Raw genomic sequence first — 24,520 nt, forward strand, 5'->3', positions numbered from 1 at the left:
TTTGTCTATGAAAGGAAGCCTTTTAGTTCAATTCTTGAAGCATCAATTTTCCTTCGTCATGAAAGTTGTCCCAAACCTCCGTGTGTGAATGGGTTGAATAATCATTATTGACGAATAAAAAGGTTGAAAACATTCCTCTCGTTGTTCCATTATGTGGCTCTCTCTCATTTCATAACAATAGATTAGGGGCGTCTGATGTCGCTTGAGTGTGTGTTGTCATGAATGGTCACTTTTGAGAACAGCACTCAAAAAAAATTAAACCAGTTTATGATGACGGACTGGTAATCTCTATTAATAAACTTGCTAATTCCATAAAAAAATGGAAAGTAATTTTATGGGAGGATCATCAGACGATCTTCAAACTCCTTTCGAGAAGGTAAGCTTAACAAGAAAAAACTTTCAAATTCCTCTTCCTTCTGATACCATCGTATGCCTGCTAACTCAACCATCATCAATTCCTTGACATCATCATCATCATGTTTGGAAAATTCTTCGTTCCGTGATGATGATGATATTTCATCCCATCGTCAACAGCATCAACAAAATCTGAAAAGCGAATCAGACATGTACCGACACTTTGAACGCTACAATTTGGAATTGGTCATCAAAGACATCAATGTCGATTTTGTAGATGAAGAAGAAATTAAATCGGAGCAAGCCTCCATGATTGTTTTCACTGCGGGTGTGAGTGTCATTGCAAAACTCGTCTATGATTCGTACAATTCGCACGAACAACTCGGATATGGAACTGCCAAGAGTGATTCAAGAGGAAAAGCAATTCTAGAGGCGAAACGGAAAGCCATCGAGGATGCCTCCATCCGATGCTCGAAAATGTTTGGCGATATCCATAGTGGACATACTCAATCGAAAAAACAGCAACAACTTCAGAAACAACAATCATCGACTGTGAACAAGCAAAGGTAACAGATCCAAACGCGATGAGGTATCTCATGAAACTTTTACTCTTGTGTGACGACTATGAATGTCCTGTAATTGGGTAATGCCATTCCAAAAATTTTAAAGTCAATGTCTTTTTCTTTTTTGGCAATGACCAGTCATTTCGCTTTTGAGCACATTCATCCAACCAAGATTCCTTTTCTTGATGATCATCCATGCGAAGCATCATCTGGCTCGCTATTAAATGACGACTTGGGATTCCTCCCGAGAGGATAGATTCAACAAATTATAATAATACACTTTAAAAAACAACAGTGTTGTGCCCAAACTCTTTGCATTCAACAACTGTCCAAAGCAAGGACAATCTTCTCTTCATGGAAACCATCTTGTGAGAAGCAAGAACAACACAAGAAGAAAAAATGTCAATTATTATGAAAGGACTTGGCCTCCTAACAGGAAAGAAGGCTCCCAAGGAATTGGTCAGAGATGCTGTCGAGTGTTTAAAGGTGATCGCAAGGGATCCTGAATTAACAACACAAAAAGATTCAAAGCAGCAAAAAGTAAATATTTCTATGCTGATGATGATAATGATCAAAAATATATCCATCCACATGACAATAATTATTTCTTCTTATTACAAATTGTTGAACAATACTCCATATGATTATATGGTGGCTTTTTTGTCCGAACGATGGTGATGATATTATCACCAATGATGATCATTATTCTGATATTACATACAATTAACCATAACAATGATGATGATGACGACGTAATTCATTGACTTACGGAATTCCATATACATCTAATGTATGATTATTAGGCAGCAGAAGATTGTGGAAAACTTCTTTCCGGAATTAAACAATTACTTCTTGGAAATACAGCAGCAGTAGAGAAGGAAGAGCCGAAAAAATCGGATATTAATGATATTGCAAAAGAGGCCTACGATACAGATTTTCTGTTGTTACTTGTACAATACTTGGAACATTTGGATTTTGAAGTAAGTCTCTCCATATTGTTGTGTTCCAACTAAACACAATACTCCTATTTATTAACTATTGTCGATAAACAAATATTTTGATGATTGCATGGACATGACTGGTGAATAACCTATATAGTCCAGAAAAGATGGAATGATCATATTCAACTTTTTAGTTAAGCTTCAAATGAATGGACGATATACCACTGTTGATTATATTTGTGAACATTCCCAAATCTTGACAATATTACTTCATGGGTATGTGTTATGAGATGTGTGAAATTCGAAAATGGTTACATTAATTGACAATAATTTGCAATTAATAACGTCGCCTAATTATTATATCAGCTATGAGAAGAGTGAAGTCTCTCTTTTATGCGGAAGCATGCTACGGGAATGTTTTAAACATGAAATTTTAACAAGAAAGATGCTCAGCTGTGACGATGTGTACAAGCTTTTCATTTATGTGGACAACAGCAACTTTGAGATGCAGAGTGATGCATTTGTAACCTTCAAGGAATTGTTGACCTCAAGGCACAAAGCCATAGTGGCAGAGTTCCTGGAAAACAATTTTGAAAAATTCTTTGGAGAGTATAACAATCTATTGAACTCAAAGAACTATGTCACAAAGAGGCAATCACTCAAAGTAAGTAAATTTCCAAAACAGTGAGAGTTAATGCCACCACCCGTAGACCCTTGGTGAAATAATACTTGACAGATCGAATTTTAATGTCATGAGCAGATACATCAATGACAAAAACAATCTGAAATTAATGATGAACCTACTACTCGACAAGAGAAAGAATATTCAATTTGAGGCTTTCCATGTGTTTAAGGTTTTCATTGCAAATCCTCATAAATCTGCACAAGTGAAGGACATTATTCGTCTAAATAGAGAAAAACTGATTAACTATTTAAAGGAATTCCAGCCTGAAAGGGAAAAAGAGGACGAGCAATTTTATGAAGAAAAATCTCAACTCATTTCGATATTGATGAGCGAGCAAGAAAAAGACTCGGAAGACAAGAATGAACAGCAACAGCAATAATTATTTTAATTCCTCATCGGTGGCTCTGTAAATTTTGCATGTGTTATCTTTTGATCCTGTAATAATTGTGTCTCCTTCGTAATTAAAAGCACAACTGAAAACTTCGTCCTTGTGACCTCTCAAAACCTGCAAACAATTTCCTGTCTTTACATCCCACAGCCGGCATGTTTTATCATTGGATGCTGTGATAATCATGTTTCCTTGAGGGTTGAACGATACCTTTGAAATTTCTGCGTGATGGCCGTACATGGTAGCCAAACACTCGCCAGTAAAGGTGTCATAAATTCTTGCAGAACAGTCTTGGGAAGCCGTTGCAACCTTACTTCCTGTCGGATTGAAAGCAATGTCAATGACTTCGTCATTGTGTCCTGTGAGTGTTCGAACGCATGTTCCAGTATGAAGGCTCCACAACTTGCTTGTCTTGTCGATAGAACTCGATGCCACTGTGTCTCCTGTAAAGTTAAATTGGGTGGCAGAAACCTCACATTCATGACCGTGAAAATTGAACACACACTCAGCGCTTCTTACGTCCCAAACACGAACCGTGTTGTCAAAAGAGCCAGTCACAATAAAATTTCCTGCATTGTTAAAGCTCATACTAATAATTTCCTTGTTGTGTCCTGAAAGTGAATAGATTTCTTTGCCAGTCTCCACATCCCAAACTTTTGCGGTTGTATCAATCGATCCAGTAGCAATTAAGCTGCTGTCAGGATTGAAGGAAACACAAACAATTTCAGATTCATGGCCTTTCATTGTGTAGAGACATTCTCCACTCTCTTCATCCCATAATTTGCATGTTTTGTCAAAAGATCCAGTAACAATCTTGTCTCCAAATGGATTGTTAAAGGCAATTGCGTACACAACGTTCTTGTGTCCTTCAAGTGTTTTCAATTCCTCTCCTGTTTGAGTGTCCCAGACTTTGCACGTTCTGTCATAGCTTCCAGTAATAAATTTATCTCCGGACTTGTTGAAGGCACAATTTGTTAGTGGAAGCATGTGTGCCTGAAGAGATTTCTCTTCTTTGAATTTTCTGCACTTGTATGAGGATATCTTTTGAACCAATTCTATTGTCACAAATGAAGATTAGAAAAACATGATCAAAACATGATTCAAGTAAATGAAGCGCAAACTTGAAATACTTACTGTCCACTAATTGTCGTACTTGTTCAGTTTTGCTGCTCGGAATTAAGGGTTCTCTTGCAACAATATCTTCTGCGACAGAGTTAATGTCGGATCTGATTAATATTCATAAGAAAACGTAATCAAACATGTTTTTCAGACCATAAAGACAAATTGTTCAGATGGAAAATACGGACATACAACATCATAAATAGCCTCTGCAACTTCCGACGCAAACGCTTACCTCTCATTCAATCCCAATAAATCAATAGTCTTTGTTCCTTCCCTTCCGTTGGATCGTTCATACTCTAATATAATTCCAGGAGGATAATACCTCAACATGAATTTCTTGAGCTTCATTTGTTTGGTTGTTAATCGAAAAATTGTATGAGGGTTTATAAGACGTTGATAATGATTTTTTCTCTTTTTTCAAAATTGTTCCGAGTGTTGTAAAATTTTGGCGGCCATGATGCTACTATTGTATCATTTTACATATTCTCAATAGTAATCGTGAACTAAAATAAACTCAATGGTCAACAACACAAAAGGAGCATCTCCATGATGGATCGACCAAAGGAAACCACACGAGTGTGCGTGTGCTCGGAATTCAAGCGTGTTGATGGTGGTTGGTGCAGATCCGAAAAAATGACTCCACACAGTCATGTAGTACTGCGTCCTCTTCATCATGACCATCACATTAATTTATTCACCATTGCTCGGATCAGTATGGCTGTGATGGTGGTATCCGTTTTGGTTCTAATGACGATGATGAGTGTTAATGATGATGGAAAAGTATTGGCAAATGAAATTTTGTCCACTTCGGGATCAGCAACACTACAAAGTAAATTAGATATTGAAGTGAAAGCTACATGGAAGGAGACTCCATTATTATTAGAGGCTTTGTAAGTTCTTTCTTTTTTTTCAATATTGACTATAATATCGTGGTGGTGATGATGACGATTTCAATGTACATTGGGTTGGATTGGATCTATTAATGAAATGCTGACGTAATTCTACATATTCTAGTGAGTTTTTTGCCGATAAATTTCCAGAAAAGAGAATTTCGTTTTTAAATTCAATTCCATGTGAGAGTGTGAATCGTCATGCTCATGTCAAAAGTTTTGTGCTGGATTTGGCAAGGCAATTGAATGTTTCAAATGGAGAAGCGTCACTTCTCGATTTTGCTCTTGATACGAGACACTATTCTCCAAGAGTTAAAGTTCAATACACAAAGAACATTAACATTTCCACTACTGACTTGAATTATCCAATAGAGAAGTCTGAAGAGAGCATTGAATATCTAGATCATACATTCAACACCATAGGCCAAAAGAAAATTAATTTTCTATTTGCTGACATTTTGACAAAAGATGGATGTATGGCTGTGCAAAAGTATATTTCTTCCAATCAGAGCCCTTTTGTCTTGAGATTGGTTCGATTAACAAATGATGGAACAAAAATTGATCAAGAGGAGACAGTGAAGGAAACGTACATGAAAGAAGATGACCATTCACATAGTCAATTACTATCTATTAGGGGATATGGCGTCGAATTACAAATCAAAAATATGGAGTATAAGCAAACTGCTGATGACGACTTTGTCAGTGGAAATGATACCTTCTTTAGAGGTGTTAATTTTAACAAACTGAAGAAAAATTATTCACATCTTTCTCATGATTTGGACACACTCAAGCTGCATCTCCAACAAAAGGACTCAAAATCAGAAAAACTCAAAGTATGGGAAATGAAATATTTTGGATTGCAGGCTTTAACAAAAATTATGGCAGAATCTTCGTTTGATGCCAAACTGGATCTATTACAAAATATTGCTCAAAATTTTCCTAGTTATCTGAAAGAGTTAAAGAACACGGCATTTGAAGATGAATTCAAAGAAAAGGTACAATCTCAACTCTCGCGATATGAGAATGCCTTCAAGACGAGAAATCCAAACAATCCTCAAGAGGTGATACGAAGAAATGCCATGTTCTTGAATGGACTAGAGTTGGACCTATCAAAATTATCTGTCTTTTCTTTGTTCGAAGCCATTGCCAAAGAAACAAAATTTGTCAAGTTGCTCTCCTCCAATTTCTTCCAAAGCAAGAACTCTATTAATGCTCTTTTTTATAATTCTGGCTCCCCAAATAGAGATCTTCGATTCAAACTCTCCAAGAACTTGGAGAAGGAAATTCATTGGTTCAATAATATTGAAGGTGAGGGTTATCACAACTTTCCAAGAGAGCTCCATACCATGCTCTACACTACCATGTATGGCCAAATGAGATTTGTCAAGAGAAATTTGTTCAATGCAGTCTTCATTATTGATCCTGCCAGCACTCAAAAGAGTGTCCAGCAACTACTCTATATTTTAGGTAACATTATGAATAGAGGATATCCTATTCGAATTGGTGCTCTATTTATTCCTAAAGTAACTACATCTTTTGTTGATGTTGATTTGGTGGGTTCCTCAACAACACCTCAATCTGGTGTCATTGATGATCTTTCTTTGCATGCCATCTCATTATTAGAGAGAATGACAAAGGAAAATAGAGCCATCTTCCCAATTTTAAGAGAATTTATGGACAGAGATTCTTTTGATAAGCAATTTGTGGATGATCTTCAGAAGAGATACTTTGGATCTGTAAAACTTTCAAAACAATCGGATTTACTCAATAGATATAAGCTTTTCACAGACATGGGCTTCAATGTTAAAGAATCTCCAATTATCTTTGTGAACGGAGCTGTAATTCAATCGGATGAGCCAGACATGACAGGCGATCAACTTGTCCTTAAGGGCGTCAGAGATCAATACGAGAGTGTTAAAAATCTTATCCGTGAGAATACTATTGTGGATACAGACAAGAGTTTGCTCGAAAAAATCATTGATCACTACAAGGGATTCGACAAATTCAACACTGAAATCTTCCAAAGACAGAAATATAATTTGGTATCACTGGATGAGTTGGAAGAGATTGACATGCTCCAAAATCCTGAAGGTGAAGGATCTGTTAAGCAAACAAACCTCATTTGTCTCTCAGAGTCACGTGACTCCGCATCAATAATCCGTGCTGCCATTGAATTTTTGAAAAATAACAAAGAAACAAGAATTGGTCTCTTGAATGCAGACAAGAAATTATTGCACACTCACAACAAGTTCCACAGCGTATACACACCTTCCTATGAGACACAAAACACAAAATTAACACACAAGCAATTCTGTGCTAAATATTTCTCTAGTGATGAAATTGGAGTCATTTCCATGAATGGAAGAACTATTGCGCTCTCTGGAGAGTTTACCACCAAAGATTTTGAAATTCTAGGCGCCTATGAAAGCGCAAATCCATCCATGAAGAAAATATTAGAAGAAAACAATTATGCCAGCATAGATCCTGCTCTGGTTACTAGTGATTTTATTAGTGACATCTTTTTCGGCGTTTCTTCTGCATTCAAAGTGTTTAATCGATACCATCGACAGGATATGAATTATATTCAAGCAAGTGATGTGACTACCTTAAAGACAAATAATAGTGGAGATCTCAAGCTGATTGCAATTCTGAATCCACTTTCCAAACAAGCTCAAAAATTCACTCCAATGATCAAGTTCCTAAAGGAAAAATTTGGTGATCATATTGAAATTGTGATTCATTTAAATCCAGATCTAGAAACTTCAAGTCTTCCACTTCAAAGTTACTACACGTTCGTCTTGAGTGGCAATTCAAGTGTTGCTGAATTTGTTGCCAAACATAGTGATGTGAAGGGACGTATTTTTACATTGTGGATGGATGTCCCAGAGTCGTGGTTAGTGGATAGCACCTACGCAAAAGAAGATTTGGACAATTTGAAACTAGATGAATGTGTCTCAAGCAAGTGCTATGCTCGCTTCCAACTCGAATACTTTGTTGCGTCTGGAACCTGTATTGATGATAATGGACGACCTGTTCGAGGACTACAATTGCAACTTGTTCACAAACATGGAAGAAATGCTGAGAATGTGGATGATACAACTTTGGTGATGGCAAACTTTGGATACTTCCAATTGCGAGCCTCCACACCAAACATTTATCATGTCAAGTTACCACAAGGAAGACACTCTCGCATCTATTCCATTCAATACACAAAACAAGTAGACTTTTATTATCAGGAAGAACTTCAAACCTCGGATGGATATGGACCCGCTGATACTGAAAATTTCCATATTTCTGTTCACTCCTTTGATGCTCCATTTGAGAGAGTCGTCGTGAAACGAAATGAAGGAATGGAACACGAAGATTTGTTGGCCCAAGAATCGATGAATAAGGACGAATCGAGTTGGTCCTCATGGCTCACGAAATCTTCTTCCTCTGGAGGAGACGAAAATAAGACCATTCACATCTTTTCATTGGCGTCTGGAATTATGTATGAGAGATTACTCAAAATTATGATTCTCTCGGTGCGAAAACATTTGAAGAGAAGTGGAGTCAAAGTCAAGTTCTGGTTCCTGAAACAATTCTTGTCACCATCCTTTAAACAATTCTTACCAGAGTATGCAAAAGCGTACAACTTTGAATATGGTCTGATTAGTTATCAATGGCCTCATTGGCTACACAAGCAACAAACCAAGCAACGTTTGATTTGGGCCTATAAGGTTCTCTTCCTCGATGTTCTGTTCCCTCTGCAAGAAGTTCACAAAATTATTTTCGTGGATGCCGATCAAGTCTGTCGAACGGATATGTCTGAATTGTTCTTTGACCTTGATATGCAAGGAAAAGCATTGGCTTATACACCATTCTGTGACTCGAGAAAAGAGATGGAAGGATATCGATTCTGGAAGACTGGATATTGGTCCAATCATCTTGGAGGCAGGCCCTATCACATTTCTGCACTTTATGTTGTGGATATTGATTTATTCAGAAGAAACTATCATGGAGATCAATTCAGAATGGTCTATGATAATCTCGCTCGAGATCCAAACAGTTTATCCAATTTGGATCAAGATCTTCCAAACTATGCCCAGCACAATGTGCCTATTCGTTCACTTCCTCAAGAGTGGTTGTGGTGTGAGACTTGGTGTTCTGACGAAAGTAAGCCAAAAGCTAAAACCATTGATCTCTGTAATAATCCAATGACAAAGGAACACAAATTGGCGAGTGCAAAGAGAATTATTCCTGAATGGGTGGACTATGATAATGAAATTAAGGAATTCCAAAAGAAAATTGGTGCACATTAATGTGCTGTACAGTACTAAAGTTGCTAATGATTTTTCATTAAAATATTATTCCAATTATAGTTGAAAATTGTGAATATAAAATCATCAACAAAAAAATGCTAAAGTACCTCAACTTGAAGTCTACTCTCACACAACAACAACCTCTCCGAAGATGTTATTCTGTGAAATTATTCGGAGAGAGTAACAAAACAATTCCTATTTGGTTTCCACTCTACAGAATGATTTATAAATTTCACCAGACTTGTTATCCTCCTTCTCAACGCAAGGAAACCAACAACATGATGAGAGAAATATTCAAAGATTATATTGCGAGATATAATTCCAAATCAACAACATTGGAAGAGAAAGCACTGATATTGGAGGACGCTAAAGAAAGTGTTGTCTCTTACATGGAAAATTTGAAAAAGATGACAAACAATGGAGACGAACAAATTGAATTGCATTCTCCCCAATTCTGGGAAAATCTATATTCGAAACTTTATACAGAATATTTAGAACAGAAAAAATCGAACCAACAATTGAAGATTTCAGATTTCATTGAAAATGACAAGTACCTCAATAGAGATTGGTATGGACCATTCAGCGTGGTGAAACCTCATTTACAACCTCTTCTGGAAACGCTTCGTAAGGATTCACAAATTTTAATCTTGGGTAATGGAATTTCAAGACTTCCCTTAGAGATTTATAGAATGGGTTTTACAAACATTGTATGCACAGATATTTCAGAACTGGTCTGTGACATGATGAGACAATATTCAAGAGAAGTGCTTGGCGAAAACAATTCCATCCAATTTGAGGTACTAGATATTAAAAATATGGAATCATTGCAAGAAAATTCCTGTGATCTGGTGATTGATAAGGCAGTTCTTGACTCGTTATACATGGAGGAAGATGAAACTGCCTATTTCGAAGGACAACTCGATAAGGGTATACAAAATGTGAAAATTGTTCAACAACAAGTGCTCCGAGTGTTAAAACCAACATGTAAATGGATTGTATTTAGTCAATATGATTTCTCATTAGAGCCTGAAACGGAGGAAGAACAGTCTCAAGAATTATTACTAGCCTTTGATGCTAATCAATGCAAATCTATTGATGTCTCTGTTGACTCCGAAGCAGGAATGTACATTTATACCCTTTCCAAATAAAAGTTCATTCTACAGAGCAAGGCGTATTTTCTACCACCCTCCAAAGATTTTCACCACGGCTCTGCAGAGCGGTAAACTGTTGCGATTGATGGTTTCAATGTTGAACAAAAAAGGTTGTTCCTGTGTTGTATGTATTTGAAAATATTATTCCATGTTCCGTTAATATTATTGTTACTTGCAGAGAGAGAATTTACATAATCCAAAAATTGAGAATATATATTGTCCTCATTAGTGAATATCATGATATTCGAACACAATCGGTTAATGACTGAAGACCTCTAATATTGAATATTATTTCTCTTTTTATATTCTAACCACTCTTCTTTCATTTTAGGGTCCTTGAAATCGTCATCGGAAAGAGGAGGCAAATTGTTTGCAATTCTTCTCAAGTTCAATCTGTCTCTGTCTTTGAATATTCCTTCATGTCTTCTCCATTTTGTTTGAGAGTCGTCTTTCAAAACTTTGATTGAATACACAAATCCGAACACAGACAACACCCCCAAAACAGCGAGAGATTTGTGTTGTTTGAATAATTTCCACATTTTTTTGAGTGCTCGTCTTCCAAAAAAATTGAACCCAAAAATTTATTATTCACCTTCGGAAACAAAAAAAAATATAAGTTGTAGTGAAAAAAAATGCCTAAACTGGTCGCACATTTAGCACTTGGTGATCGATACTTGTCCAGCCCGTTGAGATGAGTATCGTCTGTATGGACGATCAGGGTGTATCCTTCAACCTTTTCTTCTCGAGGCAAAGGTGACTCCAAGTATCGAGGATATACGAGTTTTGATAGAAGGTTGGGAGAGTAATGATTGAACGCTCAGGGGATCCGTTTTTCTTGGAATAAACTGGTTAAATTTTCTAGAGGTAATTGTAGTGTGCCCATTTGAATTTGAATCCAACCTTATTTGCTTCTTTTATTTTCACAAACGTATTTAATTTCCTCAATCCTTTCCAAGTAAGATTTGTAAAAAGTGTCTGCGATATGAAGGAATGGTTGTTCCACATTTCCATCATCTGTATTGGCGGAGGTAAGGAAAAAATCGAGGTTGCATTCTTTGGCAAACTCTTCTCCTTGTGTTTGGGTCACTTTTTCCAACGTATGCATGTCAACCTTGTTTCCTACAAGTACACCAATGAGAGATTTGTCGTGTTTTTTCATGCTTGTGTTGCTCGTTCGGACACTCTTGCAAAGACGGTACCATTTGCTTAAATTTCCAAATGTCTCGGGATTTGTAATATCATACACTATAATGAATGCGTTGATTCCATCGATCTTGAATGATTAGTATGCATTGATTCGGCGTTCCATACATAACAATTATTTGAAAAGCAGAAGAAAGGATGAAAAAAGAATGGGCATTTAAAATTAATATATAATTGGGAAAGTGTTCAACAACGAATCGATGACACCTACATATTCATTATAACAACTCTCATAAATGGACGATCCACTAATATCAAACAAATACAATTCCACTTGATGATCTTTGGATATTTCTGCTTGTTGTTGATCATTCGTAACAACTGGAACATCAATTGTTTTTGTATACAGATCCGATCCAATTGTCATTAAATATTGATTTGGGAAGGTTCGTTCTTTGAACATTTTGATGAGAGAGGTCTTTCCAACGGTACTGTCTCCCACAATCCCGACCTTGCATCTTAGTTTGACCATTTTTCTGTTGTTGTATAAAAGCTTATGAGGGTAGTATTGAGTGGTTGATTTTTTTTTGCTTGAATTGTATTTGTTGGGCGGGTTGCCTTTTCGAACATGAATACTATGAGACAAGTGGGATTCAAAGATTTTCAAATGAAGATTTTCTTCAGAATGTACTGTCTCTTACATGTGGAATTTTGTATGTCATATGAAGGACATTTGGTGTTTTCTTTGAAGAATATTATAGTCCCTGTCAAAATTTAATAATTGCTGAACAGCAACTCTGTCATAGCAACAAAGAGACACTCACACAGACAATAAATTAAACCAACATTTACTATAGTATTCTACTGTAGGAATCAGAAATGTCTCTCGATTGTGGATGCATGTTCAAAAGAAGTTCTAGAGCAGAAAGCTTGCAGTTCTGTTCAGCAAATTGCAAGTCATGTTCTCCCATGACCAAGCCAAAAACATTGGTTTGTTCTCGCACTGGTAATTGGGTGGCAAGAGCAGCTTGTTTGGCATTGATGTTGCCAGAGTAGAGAGCGGAGGCAATAACCACAGAACCTGTCACCTCAACCATTGCATTCAAAATCACCAATGCTGCTGGTGACATTCTATCGAATAAATATTTCACACTCAATGTCTTGTTATATAATCGTATACCTTCAGCAGTCGTGTAGCGTTCAATAAATTTTCTACGAGCATCCTCTTGTGTCGCATCAGCAGCAAAGCTACTATTTTCATCGAGAACTACAAGTTTTGTATCAAATTCCTTGTTAAACCAATCCACCAGAGGATCCCAGTGTTCCTTAATTGCTTGTTTAATATTATCGTCTGTCATTCCTTGTCTTAAACAAACAAATTCCCCGTCAAAAAATCCATGAATGGTATTTTTCATGTTAAAGCTGACTTCAAAGTTTGTCTCACGTTTGACATCTTCAATTCTGCAAACCAACTCTGTGATTGGAAGAGTGGCAGGTCTTACATATTCGGTTTGTAATTCCCATTCACCTGCAACAATAGTTCCAATTTCTTGAGTTGGAACTGTAACAATCTTGTTGGTAGTAGTTCTTAACAATTGTTCTTGGCCAATTCTTATCCTGAACTCGTTTTTTCTTTCCTTGGTTGTTGTTTCTTCAAGATAAATTCTTCTATAAAATTTCTTATTCAATTCATCATAAGAAATTATTGGTAATTGGCTACTTGATAGGCTGTCATGGTCATCCATTTCTAAGAGTGACTGGGTGGCTTTTCTTTTATGCTCTTCAATTTGGTCCTGAGTAGGGTCAAGATCTGGATTGTTCAACAACTCTTCTACTAGCTCAAAAACTCTTCTTTCCTTTTCAACATCTCTTCCTTGTAGTTCATCTTCATTCTCTCTGGGTTTTCTATTTCTCAATGCCTCCAAGAATTCATCTGGAGAAAGGTTGCTGTAATCAAACTCAGGATCGGGAATAAACTCTCCTACAGCGTTTTTTTTAATTGTACGTTTGTTGTTTGGTTCTGCTGAAGCAAGTGCATCCATACTTTGTCTCAACTCTTTCAAAACTTGTAACTCTTCCGGTGTAAATTCAATCTTTTCAAAAAATCGGGTAGATTGATGAAATGAACGTCCATGATTTTCACAGATATTTTTCCTCGCCAATGAATTTAACATCATGATGGATGAAAATTTCTTGCTCATCATCATTATTTTCCTCTCAACATTCACAAAGGTTTTCCGGCAGAGTCGGCTCGTCATTTTTTTTACAAAATAAAAAAAATATTTATTTTTCGTGCTGGAATTTATTGGCTGATGGTCAGTTCCGACTTCGATATATAAATTGATGGACCGAAGATTAATCACCAATAACATTTGAGTGTTTTCACCACAAATTAACAGGAAGGGGAAAAAATGGTTTTCTGCTGAGAGTGGCAAATTGGAATAAAGGACATGAAAGGCCTTGAAGACAAAGTGTTGTTGTTAAAATGTTTTTCCTTTTGCCCAGAAATCTACAAACGATTATCATCTCTCATTTCATACTTAAGTTCAACAAGAATCAACAGCATACCCAGAATCTCGATCCACAAAACTGCCTCCACAAATGGGATTTGAATTTGTGCAGAGATCAGCTGATGTCCACGTAAGGAATACTGGTGAATGTCTTTATGAATTAGAGAACCCTTGTCATCCAATACTTTTTGGATCGACAGCCTATTATTGGGCTTAATGAGTCGTCTGCCTCGATTTCTTTTTGGCTGATTCAATCGATTCGATAATTTTGTTTACTTTTCTGTCCATGTCTTTATCCTTTATGATGATGGGTGTGGGTGGTTGTATGCCAAAAGTCTGTAACAGGTCTTCCACAATCTCTATTTCTTCCCATTTTGCTTTTGAGGTTAATGGAGGAGAATCCTCGAGAAGAAACTAGGTTGTTTGGGCACAGGTGAAGGAGTGGAAAGGTTGGTGTTATTGTGGAGGCTTTGCTCATTTTTTTGGTGTAACAATTTATGCAACACAAGGTAATTTTTAGACGAATTGGTTTGTGCTCGCTAGATGGTGTGAGTACCCATCGAAATTACCTTCTGACAGCACAAATCCCTTTATTTATAAAGGTACAGAATGGTGCAGAGGTGAATAAGGGTTGAGAGTTGAATGTGAAATAAAGGAAACGAAGTGAGTGTAAACTCTACTCATGGGAAAACAAGAATCCATGAGGAGAGGCAACCCTTATTATAGAAATTTGTCATGGACAAAGGTGAGTGAAAGACAACTGAAATAGAACAAGAACAGGAGTAACAAGAGCTTACCGGAAGATCAAGGTCAAGAATAAAGCAGGACCTTAGGATGCTGGATCAGAGGTTGGCTTTTACCCAACTGATTCCTGGAGAAACCGACTATTTGTCCTGATCCCGAGGAAAAATTACCAGAAGAAAGAAAACTCTTTCAATTGGATTTTAAATAGGTGACTCTTAAGTATATGAAAGGATAACTTAGTGTCGAGAACCAAGACCACCAGACACATTGGTCGTAACAAATCCGCTACTGGGATCTGCTTGCTCCAGGCAAAGTCAGTCAAGGTTGGATTTAGAGATGACTCTAAACAACTTCACAATGATGTGAAGCAGGAGGAGTAAATGAATAGGTATAAAAAAAGTTAGGGTCAATAATGGAAAACGAAAGGAAAGGAGGAAACACATCGCTGTTGGGAGGGACGGGTGGGTGCTTGGTTTGGCTGGGACATATTAGACACTACTACACTTTTTTACTGTTGAGGTAATTTTTCGAGTGATGATGAGTTACAATCTTAGACACATTCGTGTCACGATAATGATTGGAAAAAGTTGCTAAAGCTAATGGATCATCATGTCCTTAATTTTCAAAATGTTCCAAAATGTAAGTTTTGCTGCATCATGTCCTTAATTTTCAGTTCCAAAATGTTATGCTGTTGAAGTTTGTGTTGAATACAGTATTGATTGGACATGAAAGGACTCGCGAAGAATCCACAGTGTGGTCATGTTGTTTTTAAGATGTTTTACCATTTTGCTGAGAAATCTACAAAACGATCAGCCAAAACATAAGAATGCATTATCTCTACAACCAAACGAAAATTGTAATTACATTTGTTGACAACTCTTGTCATCTCAATGGATGTGTTTGTCATCTCTCAACCGTTGATGCCTCTTGAGAGCGATCATAATTGTCTGGGTCATCTTGCAGAGGTTCATAGCCAAAGAAGATTGTCGATTTTCATCATTTCAAACCATTTTCAAAGATTTTACCGTCGTTGAATTTCAATCCTAGACGTTTTTGTCTGTCCTTAATCATCTCTCCAAAAATCAAACAAAACGCCACCAACACCATCGCACAACACTCTAAAAAGCAGTTACAATCGCCAATGACCAAAGTGCAACCTGTACTTGGAGAAGAACAACTCACTCACAAAGAGAGTGATACTCTCTCGAAACATGAAATTTTCTCCATCGAAGGAGCTTCCTATGAAGAACTTTCAGACCAACCAAAGAAGCAACGTCCATTTGTATTGAGAGCGTTATTGAGCGTGAGATTGTTCTTGATTTTTTCAATTACTTTGTTGGTGATTATGACTGCCATCTCCATCTGGGTGGCTGCTTTTGTCGTGAATGAGCAAACCTCAATGGAACAAGTGAATGTCATCATTTCCAATATGAACGAAAAGATAGCTTCCTTTATGAACAGTCAACTCTTGCCAGCAAAGTTGGTGTCTAAGCAAATGGTTGCCGATTACCATAACTTTAAGATTGACCTAGATCCAAGCATTGGTCCCTATCTCTTCACTAAGGTCAAATTATTTGGTGTCACCAACACAAATTTATGTTTGGGAGAGAAGGGAAATAACATTCTTTATGCTTATAGCATGAACTCTGACAATTCACTGTCTTGGGGTGTCAAATTACAAGAAGATATCAATCTTGTCATTTACAGAGCTAGTAATGAAACTGGAATTCCGGACTACAACAAAGTCAGCTTGAATGTGACCTATTATGTAAACAAAACCGATTACTATCAAGAGTCGTTACGTATTTTCCGCGATTTTTCAGAAGAAGGAGGATTTGGAAATGTTTATAAAGTCATTGGAGGTGGTCCACAAAGTACCTTTTGGTCCACCCCGGTGTACAATCGAACTGAATTGGCTCAGGGTAACAAAACACGTGTTGGAATTGCAAAAGTCAATGTTTCTCTTGTGTATATTGCTCAATTTTTGAAAACGGTTAAGGTTCTTGAAAGAGGTTATGTCATTATTTCAGAGTTTGGAAATAACTTTGTTATTGGAAGCAGCTTGAACATTCCAGGAATTGATGACAAGAGAATTAAGGCCACTGATGTCACAACTCGAGATGCTGGAAGTGTCATGTCCATATTCTTGAGCAATGTTGGTGACTCTTTCGATCCAATCGTACTCAACATCGAGAGCAATGGAACCAAGTATTTGATCTCATCTACTCCTTATATTTTGGCCAACCTTAAATGGAGAATGACTCTCGTTTTTGAGGAAAATGAAATTAAGAAGGGAATTATAACATCGAGTTATGTCATTCTTGGCGTTACTCTTGGAGTTGCTTCTCTCGGCGTCCTCATTAGCATCACCATTGGTTGGATTGTGACAAACCCATTCATCAACCTCCAGGAAGATTTCAGAAAGATTGAAGTGTTGGATTTGTCCAACATCAAAGAACGGAACGCTCTTTTTAGTGAAGCAAAAAGCATCTATTCAAGTCTCAATGAGACTGTCAAGTGGCTAAGCGAATTTAAAGCTTTTTTACCAGATTCCGTTCTCAATCAACTGGAGAATGCTAAAATACAGGCGCAGGGCATTCAGGTCGATCAAGAGGTTGTTTCAGAAACAAGGAAAGAAAAACGTTCAACACACGAAAAAGGAGAAGAGCAGCAATCAAGCATGGCTTCAAGCTCTCACAAAATAGAATCCAGTTTAGGAACTGCATACAACATGAAACCTTCGAAGGATTTGTTTAAATTGGGCCTTGCACCAAAGGATTTGGTTTCGCTTGTTCATATTGTGATTCCAAATTTGAATGAGAAAAACTATTCGTTTGAATCGCTGAATAGTATCATTTCCAAATGTTTGGTCTCAGTTTCTACCATTTGTAAAACATGCAGAGCGGACTTGCAAATAAGAAGCTATGACGAATATGTCATTGTTTTTCATGACAAGACGCCCTGTGTGACAGCCCTAGAGACATGTTTGAAATTGAAAGTTGTGCTTGATTCATTGAATGATTACCTCTCAAAGGAAGCAAGTGCACCTCTAGAGGTATGCATGGGTATCGCAAGTGGAGCCTGTGTTTTAGGCAATGTTGGAAATAAGCAGGTATGTTTTGATAGTGACTTGAAGTGTTGATGTCATTATTCATTGTTGTCACAGGTGAGGTATTTTGCACAAGTAGGAGAGATTGTTTCTCGTGCCAAAAACTTGACAGTGATGGGAGTAATGGCCAGTGTTTCCCTCATTGTTGACAAGAATACCTTCAAACAAACCCAAGACGCATTTGTTTTTAGGCCTGTGGATCGAATCATGAATCCCACCAAAAACAATATTGAGTCCGTGTATCAATGCATAAGAAAGAGTGAAGTGACCAGCGATGAATGGATGTATGAATTAGAGCACAAGACTCAAAACACAAAATACGAAGCCTTTAACAATCATTTTGCAAAACTATTTAGCGATGAGAACCAAGAATTGCCACCACAAGAGGCCAACGAAGTGAAAGAGTTCTTGCTGAACATGTGTCAACTCTCACCTTCGGATCCAGTGTTGCAGAAATTATCCAAACTTATTGGACTCTCCTCACATCAGCAATTATCTACTTATTATTCAAGCGTGTCTACGTCTGTGTTGAATTATGTGCAAGGAAGAGCTGTTAAATTGGATTGAGAATGTAAATAGTGTTCTTATTTGATTAGAATGTAAAATTAAAAAGTAAAAAAAATTGCCAAAACGAGCTTGTCCTTTTTCATATCAAAACACGTGAATTTTAGTGAATTCAAACACATTGCACCCGACAAGAAATGTTAGTCATTGGAGTCAATTCAGGAACTTCAGTCGACTCTATTGATGTTGCAATTTGTCAAGTGAGCGATGATGATGAACATGAAAACACCACTCAAATATCGGAACACATCATGCCCATTCCTCGTATGAAATTAATGGCCTTTGGATCCGTTCCTTGGGAACCACATCTACGACAACGCATCTTTGATTTAATGACCTCTCAACATTTGAGTTCTAAAGACTTTTGTGAAATGAATGTCTTGATTGGAGATGCTTTTAAAAGTGCCATTGAAAACGTATTACTCGAAAATACGATTGATCCCAAAACCATACAAGTCGTTGGATCTCATGGCCAAACTATTTATCATCAAGTGGAGAGTAATCAGCAACTTGCTGCTTCACAAGTCAAATCTACCACACATGCTGCCACCACACACTCAGAAATGACCTTTCAGCGTGAGGTTTCCTCTCCTCTCATCAAATCCACACTTCAATTGGGAGATCCATCACGTATAGCTCGATTGGGAATACCAGTGATTAGTAATTTTAGAACGAATGACGTTGCATTGGGAGGTGAAGGTGCTCCTCTCACTTCAATTTTTGATTTTCTCTTGTTGAGACATTCCACAAAATGGAGAGCCATTCAGGTAAGTGAAAGATAGTTCTCTTTTTCTATCCATCATCATTGTGTGTATGTTTACTTTATAAATTATTATTTATCATCACTGTGTTTGTTACTTTTTCATCCTTTCATTCGTTTTCACTTGACCCTGAATATATGATCCTGTTTATTTGGATGGTATGCATCGACATTGACGATCACATCATCTTATTCATAAATATCATAGAATATTGGTGGTATTGGAAATGTGACCTTTGTACCTCCCCTTACTATCAATGACAAAGATGCATCTTCTCTTGTGGTTTCATTTGACACTGGACCAGGAAATGCTCTCATTGATGATTGTGTGCGATTGGTGACCAACGGGCAACTTCAAATGGATGTCGATGGTAAAATGGCAAGTGCAGGAGTTCGAAATGAATCATTGTTTGAGAGTCTTTGTGAGTTCTATAGACCCTACTTTGAAATGCCATATCCAAAAACAACAGGTATGTCCAAAATATTAGTATGTCCAATACTTTGAGATTTATCTTGATTATTTGAATTTTCCACACAACCTATTCTTTCAATAATATATACATATTCTTGCATAATATGATGATATTTATATGATATTTCATGACTCTGTTTATGAATCTTAATATTCATGAATACATTAATCAATAGGCAGAGAATTATTCGGAAAAGAACAAGTCCAACAATGGATTGAAAAGACAACCGCTCATTGGAAACAGATGCATCATGATCAGCAAAGTAATGACATCAACCAACATCATTATGGCAACATGATTCATGAATCAAGTGTTTCAGAAGAGGAATTCTTCTCCAATTCACTCGTTACAACCTTCACTGATCTCACTGCCTACAGTATCACTCGTGCCTATTCTCTCGTTGTGTCCAAGTTGAATCTTACTCACATGATTTATGACCTTGAAGTGGTCGTATCAGGAGGAGGACAACACAATCCCTACCTCATGAAACGACTTTATGAAATGCTCTCTCAAGAATTTGGACGTACCATTCACATTCTTTCACATGAACAACTTGAACGACAAGCATTGAATAGCAATGCAAAGGAAGCCATGTTATTTGCACTGTTGGCTTATTTACATGAACGAGGAAGAGTTGCGAATATACCCTCTGTGACTGGAGCTTTAAGGGCATGTCTTTTGGGCTCAAAAACACCAGCCTTATAGAAACTGTGTTTGTAAAATGGTATCTTTGATGGATGTATATCGATGATTCGATAATCCTAGAAGATCCTGCAAGACAATCATGAGAATGTTTGGTAAAACTCCCAAGTTCGAGTTTCGTTCCTAAAAACCAACTTTTCCCTTATTTATCTAAACCAGACACACACGGCTGACACAGATTTGTGTTGATTGTCATTATTATTATTGGTTCATGAACATTTTATTCGTCAACACACAGTGGTCTTATGCGTACGCAACTGGTTTTTTGGATGGAGTGAGCTGTGATTCGCTTGGGTAATGAGAAAGTCTTTTGTCTCTCTTTTAGCACATCTCCAAAGACTTCCTGCTAGGAAGAATAACAAATATTCCTTATTCGTGAGAAATGTTTCTAATAGTATTGAGAGTTGTTGTTTGGATGCATGTTGTTGGTGGTGTCCGGGAGGATCTGACACATGAACAGTCTTTCCAGTATATCTGATATACTCTATTGCGGAGAGAGAGAGAGAGTGAGCGATAAGAGGCCTCCTTCGATCAACAGCTCAAATAGTCGTTGAAAAAATGTCGGATGAAGGACAAACCACCACACACAGTAATATTCAGGTGGTGTGCCGGTTCAGGCCGATGAATGCACTTGAGAAGCAAATAGATGCTAGGGAGGTTGTTGAGATTAATCATGATACTTGTAAATTAGTGGTAAGTGGAAGGAGTGAGAACATGTTGGAGGATCATCATCAATAATGTAATACATTACAACAGAACAAGCTCGGAAAGCATGAATTTACCTTTGATCATATATTTAACAGCAGTTCCAAGCAAATAGATATATTTAATGTTGTGGGACGACCCATCGTGGAAGGTAAGGCTTTGAACGAAGACTCTTACGGATGACATAAGAGACAATACGTCTGTTAATAATATTAGATATTTTCAAAGGCTACAATGTAAGTATTCGGCCTTAGTTATGGATGAATTATTAAAGAATATGTATTGCACTCATTAGGGCACGATTTTTGTGTATGGCCAAACCGGATCAGGTATGTAGACACATAACATGAACCCGTGTGCTAACACAACAAATGCTAAACCATCACAACAATGTTTCCTCCAATATCTCTTCGCAACTCCCTAAATTTATTAGGAAAGAGTTACACAATGATGGGTCCCAACGAAGAATTGAAGGGATACTGCACAGATACAAATCTGAAAGGTTTGATACCGAGAATAGTGGAAAACATTTTTGAAAAAGTTGAAAATTCTGATCCGGACATTGAATTTACAATTCAAGTGTCATATATTGAAATTTATCTAGAGAAAATTCGAGATTTGTTGGATCGTACGTAATGATTTCATTTCTTCATCATATTCATGAACAACCAAACAACATCAGCAACTCAACAAAATTTAAAAATTAAGGAGGACAAAGAGAGTGGACGCGGTGTGTACATTAAGGGAGCTACGGAGGAGTATGTGACAAGTATTGAAGAAGTATTTTCTCTACTAAAGTTAGGAGCAGGAAATCGAGTAGTGTCTTCAACTAGTAAGTGTGCTATGCGTGTCAAAAAGATTGCGCTCAAATCTTGCTTTAGGAATGAATGATGAAAGTTCTCGTTCTCACAGTATTTTCATCTTAACAATAGGACAAAAGCATTTGGTTAATTTGGACTCGAAAAGTGGTAAATTATTTTTGGTCGATTTGGCAGGAAGTGAAAAAGTGAAAAAGACAGGTGCATCAGGTCAAACGTTAGAAGAAGCAAAAAACATCAACAAGTCTCTTTCCACCCTTGGAATGGTCATTAATGCATTGACCGATGGTGTTGTAAGTTATCATGTCAGCTATCCTTTGGTGACTCTTAACACAACTTGACAGTCAAAATATGTGCCCTATCGAGACTCCAAGCTCACCAGACTCCTCCAAGATAGCTTGGGAGGTAACTCACGAACAACCTTAATTATTAACTGCTCACTCAGTGCGTATAATGAAGATGAGACGCTGTCAACGCTTCGTTTTGGATTCAGGTAAGTATTTGTGCACAGTCTTTCTTTCCAAGACTTACCTCAAAAGAGCAAAAAACATCAAGAACAAACCAAAAGTCAACCGAGAACTGTCGGCAAAAGAGTTACAAAAGTTACTTGACAAGGCTAAGGAAGAAATTAAAGATCTCAAGAATTACATAACAGGATTGGAAGAAGAGTTAAAAATTTACAAGAAAGGAGGTATCAAATCAACTACTCCAATACCTATGGTTGATACGGAAAGCAATTCTTCCACAACTTCCGATTCTGAAATGAAGAGACAAGAATTGGAGGCTAAATTGAATGAAATTCTTCCAACAATTTCTCGATATAGAGGTAAGTCGTGAATTCCATCATGATTTCATGAAGGGAATTTATTTTGCATGTTTTTCAATATTATTATTTTGCATTAATTTTGTGTCTATCTAATCTTGATTCCAGAAAAATGTTTAATTTTGGAAAGAGAGCTTGCTGAGGAGAAGAATGAAAGGAATAAACTCGTCGATGAAAATTCCCAACTTAAGGACGAAATTAATCAAGGAAAGGAAGAAAATAATGCCCTAGAGGAATCTTTGACAAGCATGAAGCAGCAATTAAAACAAAAGGCTGAGTATATGGTAGAGCTTGAGAGCGCTAAGAACGATTTGCAAAAACTCATTCAGTTAAAAACAAATGAATGTCAAGAGCTTCAAAATGTTATTAAGGAAGAAAGAAATAACAAGGAGTATCAGTTGAAAGAAATGGAGTCAGATCTCAACTCAACCAAGCAACAGAGAGAAAATTATATGAAACAGTTAAACGAAACCAAGATTCAATTGTTAACTCTACAAGCAAAACAGGAAGATCCTTCGTTAGAGCATGTCATGCAATTTTTAGAAAAGAAGTATAAAAGAGTGCGAAAGCAAGCGAAAAAAGCAAGTTCGACATCGCAAGATATTTCCATGAAAAAAAGTAATTCTGCCAACATCTTGAAAAAGGTTCAAAAAGATCTTAAGAGTATCAAGAACGATTTAGAGGATGCAAGTGAATCAGACGAGGAAGTAGAAGAAGATGATGAAGAATCAGAGCAAGAGATTGAAGAGACCGAAGCACAAAATAAGATTGGCGAGACTGTCGATGAGAACTCTTCTCCAACACCTCAATTGGTCACCATTGAGACACAAACTGAACAAAACAGTCCTGAAGAAGAATATTTTGAATTCCCGACCAATATAAATGCCATTCCGAATGACATGATAATAGACAATTCTGCAGATCAGAAACAGTTGCTGGAGGCATTAGAAAAAATTAGGTTATTGGAAGCAGAGGTGAAAAAAATTTCCAACGAACGAGATGCTCTCTTGGGTGATTTGTCTAATCGAGTACAGAAGGTTATCGAGTTGGAAATGTTGTTAGATGATGTATCTGATAAGTACAATACCCTATCGAGCCATAACATTATTCGAAAATACACGAAAAAGATTGAATTTTTGGAGAGTAATGTTGCATCCATTACAGCCTCATTCCAGGAATTGTACTCTGAGAATGAAGAGTTAAAGCATCACATTAATTTGTCAGAAAAGAAGATCAAAATGAAGGATGAAAGAATTAATGAGCTCACTAATCAATTACTCGAGCAAAGTCAAAGAAGCAAGAAAGACGCAGATGCATTTGTGGAAGAACGCTCCAAGCTCAACGACATTATCACAGCACTTCGATACGAAAATGAGGTGTTGAAAAATGCACAAGTGGGTGCAACGGCACTCTCTTCATTTACGTTGTCATCGGAAAATGAAGCAACAACGTCGTCGTCTTCATCCAAAGTAAGACGCCCTTTGAGGGGAGGAGGTTCCCTCATTAAGAAGAAAACCGATGAGGATGAATATTTCTCGTCACCTGGTTCAACTCATGAATTGGACATTGAGTTAGAGAGTCAATCCTTGAAGTATGCCACAGTGAGAGGTACGAAAAACGCTCCTCAACATCACGTCGCTTCGAACCATAAGAAAGCAGGCTTTAGCCTTAGGGATTTGTTCTTTGGTGCCAAATCTAAATCAGAGACGAGCAATATGGAGCAGTCATTGAACAACACCCTTGACGACACGAACGACTAAAAATCAAAGATCTT

General features: G+C 37.2%; 10 protein-coding genes across 10 annotated transcripts; 7 read left to right on the forward strand and 3 right to left on the reverse strand.

Annotated features, from left to right (window-relative positions):
* Positions 1 to 319: 319 nt before the first annotated feature.
* On the forward strand, positions 320 to 924 carry FDP41_010548 (uncharacterized protein; the record flags this gene model as incomplete). The annotated part of the gene is made up of 2 exons (XM_044700858.1): positions 320 to 376; positions 535 to 924. 2 exons carry the CDS (start codon positions 320 to 322, stop codon positions 922 to 924), a joined length of 447 nt encoding a protein of 148 aa, XP_044568196.1.
* Positions 925 to 1,316: 392 nt separating this feature from the next.
* Positions 1,317 to 2,922, forward strand: FDP41_010549 (uncharacterized protein; the record flags this gene model as incomplete). The annotated part of the gene is made up of 5 exons (XM_044700859.1): positions 1,317 to 1,457; positions 1,721 to 1,897; positions 2,016 to 2,134; positions 2,225 to 2,522; positions 2,569 to 2,922. 5 exons carry the CDS (start codon positions 1,317 to 1,319, stop codon positions 2,920 to 2,922), a joined length of 1,089 nt encoding a protein of 362 aa, XP_044568197.1.
* An 82-nt stretch (positions 2,923 to 3,004) lies between these two features.
* Positions 3,005 to 4,401, reverse strand: FDP41_010550 (uncharacterized protein; the record flags this gene model as incomplete). Its single annotated transcript, XM_044700861.1, has 4 exons — positions 3,005 to 3,062; positions 3,170 to 3,986; positions 4,066 to 4,157; positions 4,286 to 4,401. 4 exons carry the CDS (start codon positions 4,399 to 4,401, stop codon positions 3,005 to 3,007), a joined length of 1,083 nt encoding a protein of 360 aa, XP_044568198.1.
* Positions 4,402 to 4,686: 285 nt separating this feature from the next.
* Positions 4,687 to 9,244, forward strand: FDP41_010551 (uncharacterized protein; the record flags this gene model as incomplete). The annotated part of the gene is made up of 2 exons (XM_044700862.1): positions 4,687 to 4,943; positions 5,068 to 9,244. The coding sequence occupies 2 exons, from the start codon at positions 4,687 to 4,689 to the stop codon at positions 9,242 to 9,244; spliced, it is 4,434 nt and encodes a 1,477-aa protein (XP_044568199.1).
* A 95-nt stretch (positions 9,245 to 9,339) lies between these two features.
* Positions 9,340 to 10,392, forward strand: FDP41_010552 (uncharacterized protein; the record flags this gene model as incomplete). The annotated part of the gene is made up of 1 exon (XM_044700863.1): positions 9,340 to 10,392. The coding sequence occupies one exon, from the start codon at positions 9,340 to 9,342 to the stop codon at positions 10,390 to 10,392; it is 1,053 nt and encodes a 350-aa protein (XP_044568200.1).
* A 904-nt stretch (positions 10,393 to 11,296) lies between these two features.
* FDP41_010553 (uncharacterized protein) lies at positions 11,297 to 12,070 on the reverse strand (the record flags this gene model as incomplete). Its single annotated transcript, XM_044700864.1, has 2 exons — positions 11,297 to 11,668; positions 11,810 to 12,070. The coding sequence occupies 2 exons, from the start codon at positions 12,068 to 12,070 to the stop codon at positions 11,297 to 11,299; spliced, it is 633 nt and encodes a 210-aa protein (XP_044568201.1).
* Positions 12,071 to 12,389: 319 nt separating this feature from the next.
* FDP41_010554 (uncharacterized protein) lies at positions 12,390 to 13,796 on the reverse strand (the record flags this gene model as incomplete). Its single annotated transcript, XM_044700865.1, has 1 exon — positions 12,390 to 13,796. One exon carries the CDS (start codon positions 13,794 to 13,796, stop codon positions 12,390 to 12,392), a length of 1,407 nt encoding a protein of 468 aa, XP_044568202.1.
* A 2,137-nt stretch (positions 13,797 to 15,933) lies between these two features.
* On the forward strand, positions 15,934 to 18,468 carry FDP41_010555 (uncharacterized protein; the record flags this gene model as incomplete). Its single annotated transcript, XM_044700866.1, has 2 exons — positions 15,934 to 17,904; positions 17,959 to 18,468. 2 exons carry the CDS (start codon positions 15,934 to 15,936, stop codon positions 18,466 to 18,468), a joined length of 2,481 nt encoding a protein of 826 aa, XP_044568203.1.
* Positions 18,469 to 18,602: 134 nt separating this feature from the next.
* On the forward strand, positions 18,603 to 20,403 carry FDP41_010556 (uncharacterized protein; the record flags this gene model as incomplete). Its single annotated transcript, XM_044700867.1, has 3 exons — positions 18,603 to 19,232; positions 19,434 to 19,695; positions 19,874 to 20,403. The coding sequence occupies 3 exons, from the start codon at positions 18,603 to 18,605 to the stop codon at positions 20,401 to 20,403; spliced, it is 1,422 nt and encodes a 473-aa protein (XP_044568204.1).
* A 555-nt stretch (positions 20,404 to 20,958) lies between these two features.
* Positions 20,959 to 24,506, forward strand: FDP41_010557 (uncharacterized protein; the record flags this gene model as incomplete). The annotated part of the gene is made up of 10 exons (XM_044700868.1): positions 20,959 to 21,093; positions 21,157 to 21,256; positions 21,322 to 21,341; positions 21,401 to 21,434; positions 21,539 to 21,733; positions 21,788 to 21,937; positions 21,987 to 22,216; positions 22,268 to 22,416; positions 22,463 to 22,749; positions 22,855 to 24,506. The coding sequence occupies 10 exons, from the start codon at positions 20,959 to 20,961 to the stop codon at positions 24,504 to 24,506; spliced, it is 2,952 nt and encodes a 983-aa protein (XP_044568205.1).
* Between the last annotated feature and the right edge of the window lie 14 nt (positions 24,507 to 24,520).

The sequence above is a fragment of the Naegleria fowleri genome (assembly GCF_008403515.1).
Source record: "Naegleria fowleri strain ATCC 30894 chromosome Unknown tig6, whole genome shotgun sequence".
Lineage (NCBI taxonomy): Eukaryota > Heterolobosea > Eutetramitea > Acrasida > Naegleriidae > Naegleria > Naegleria fowleri.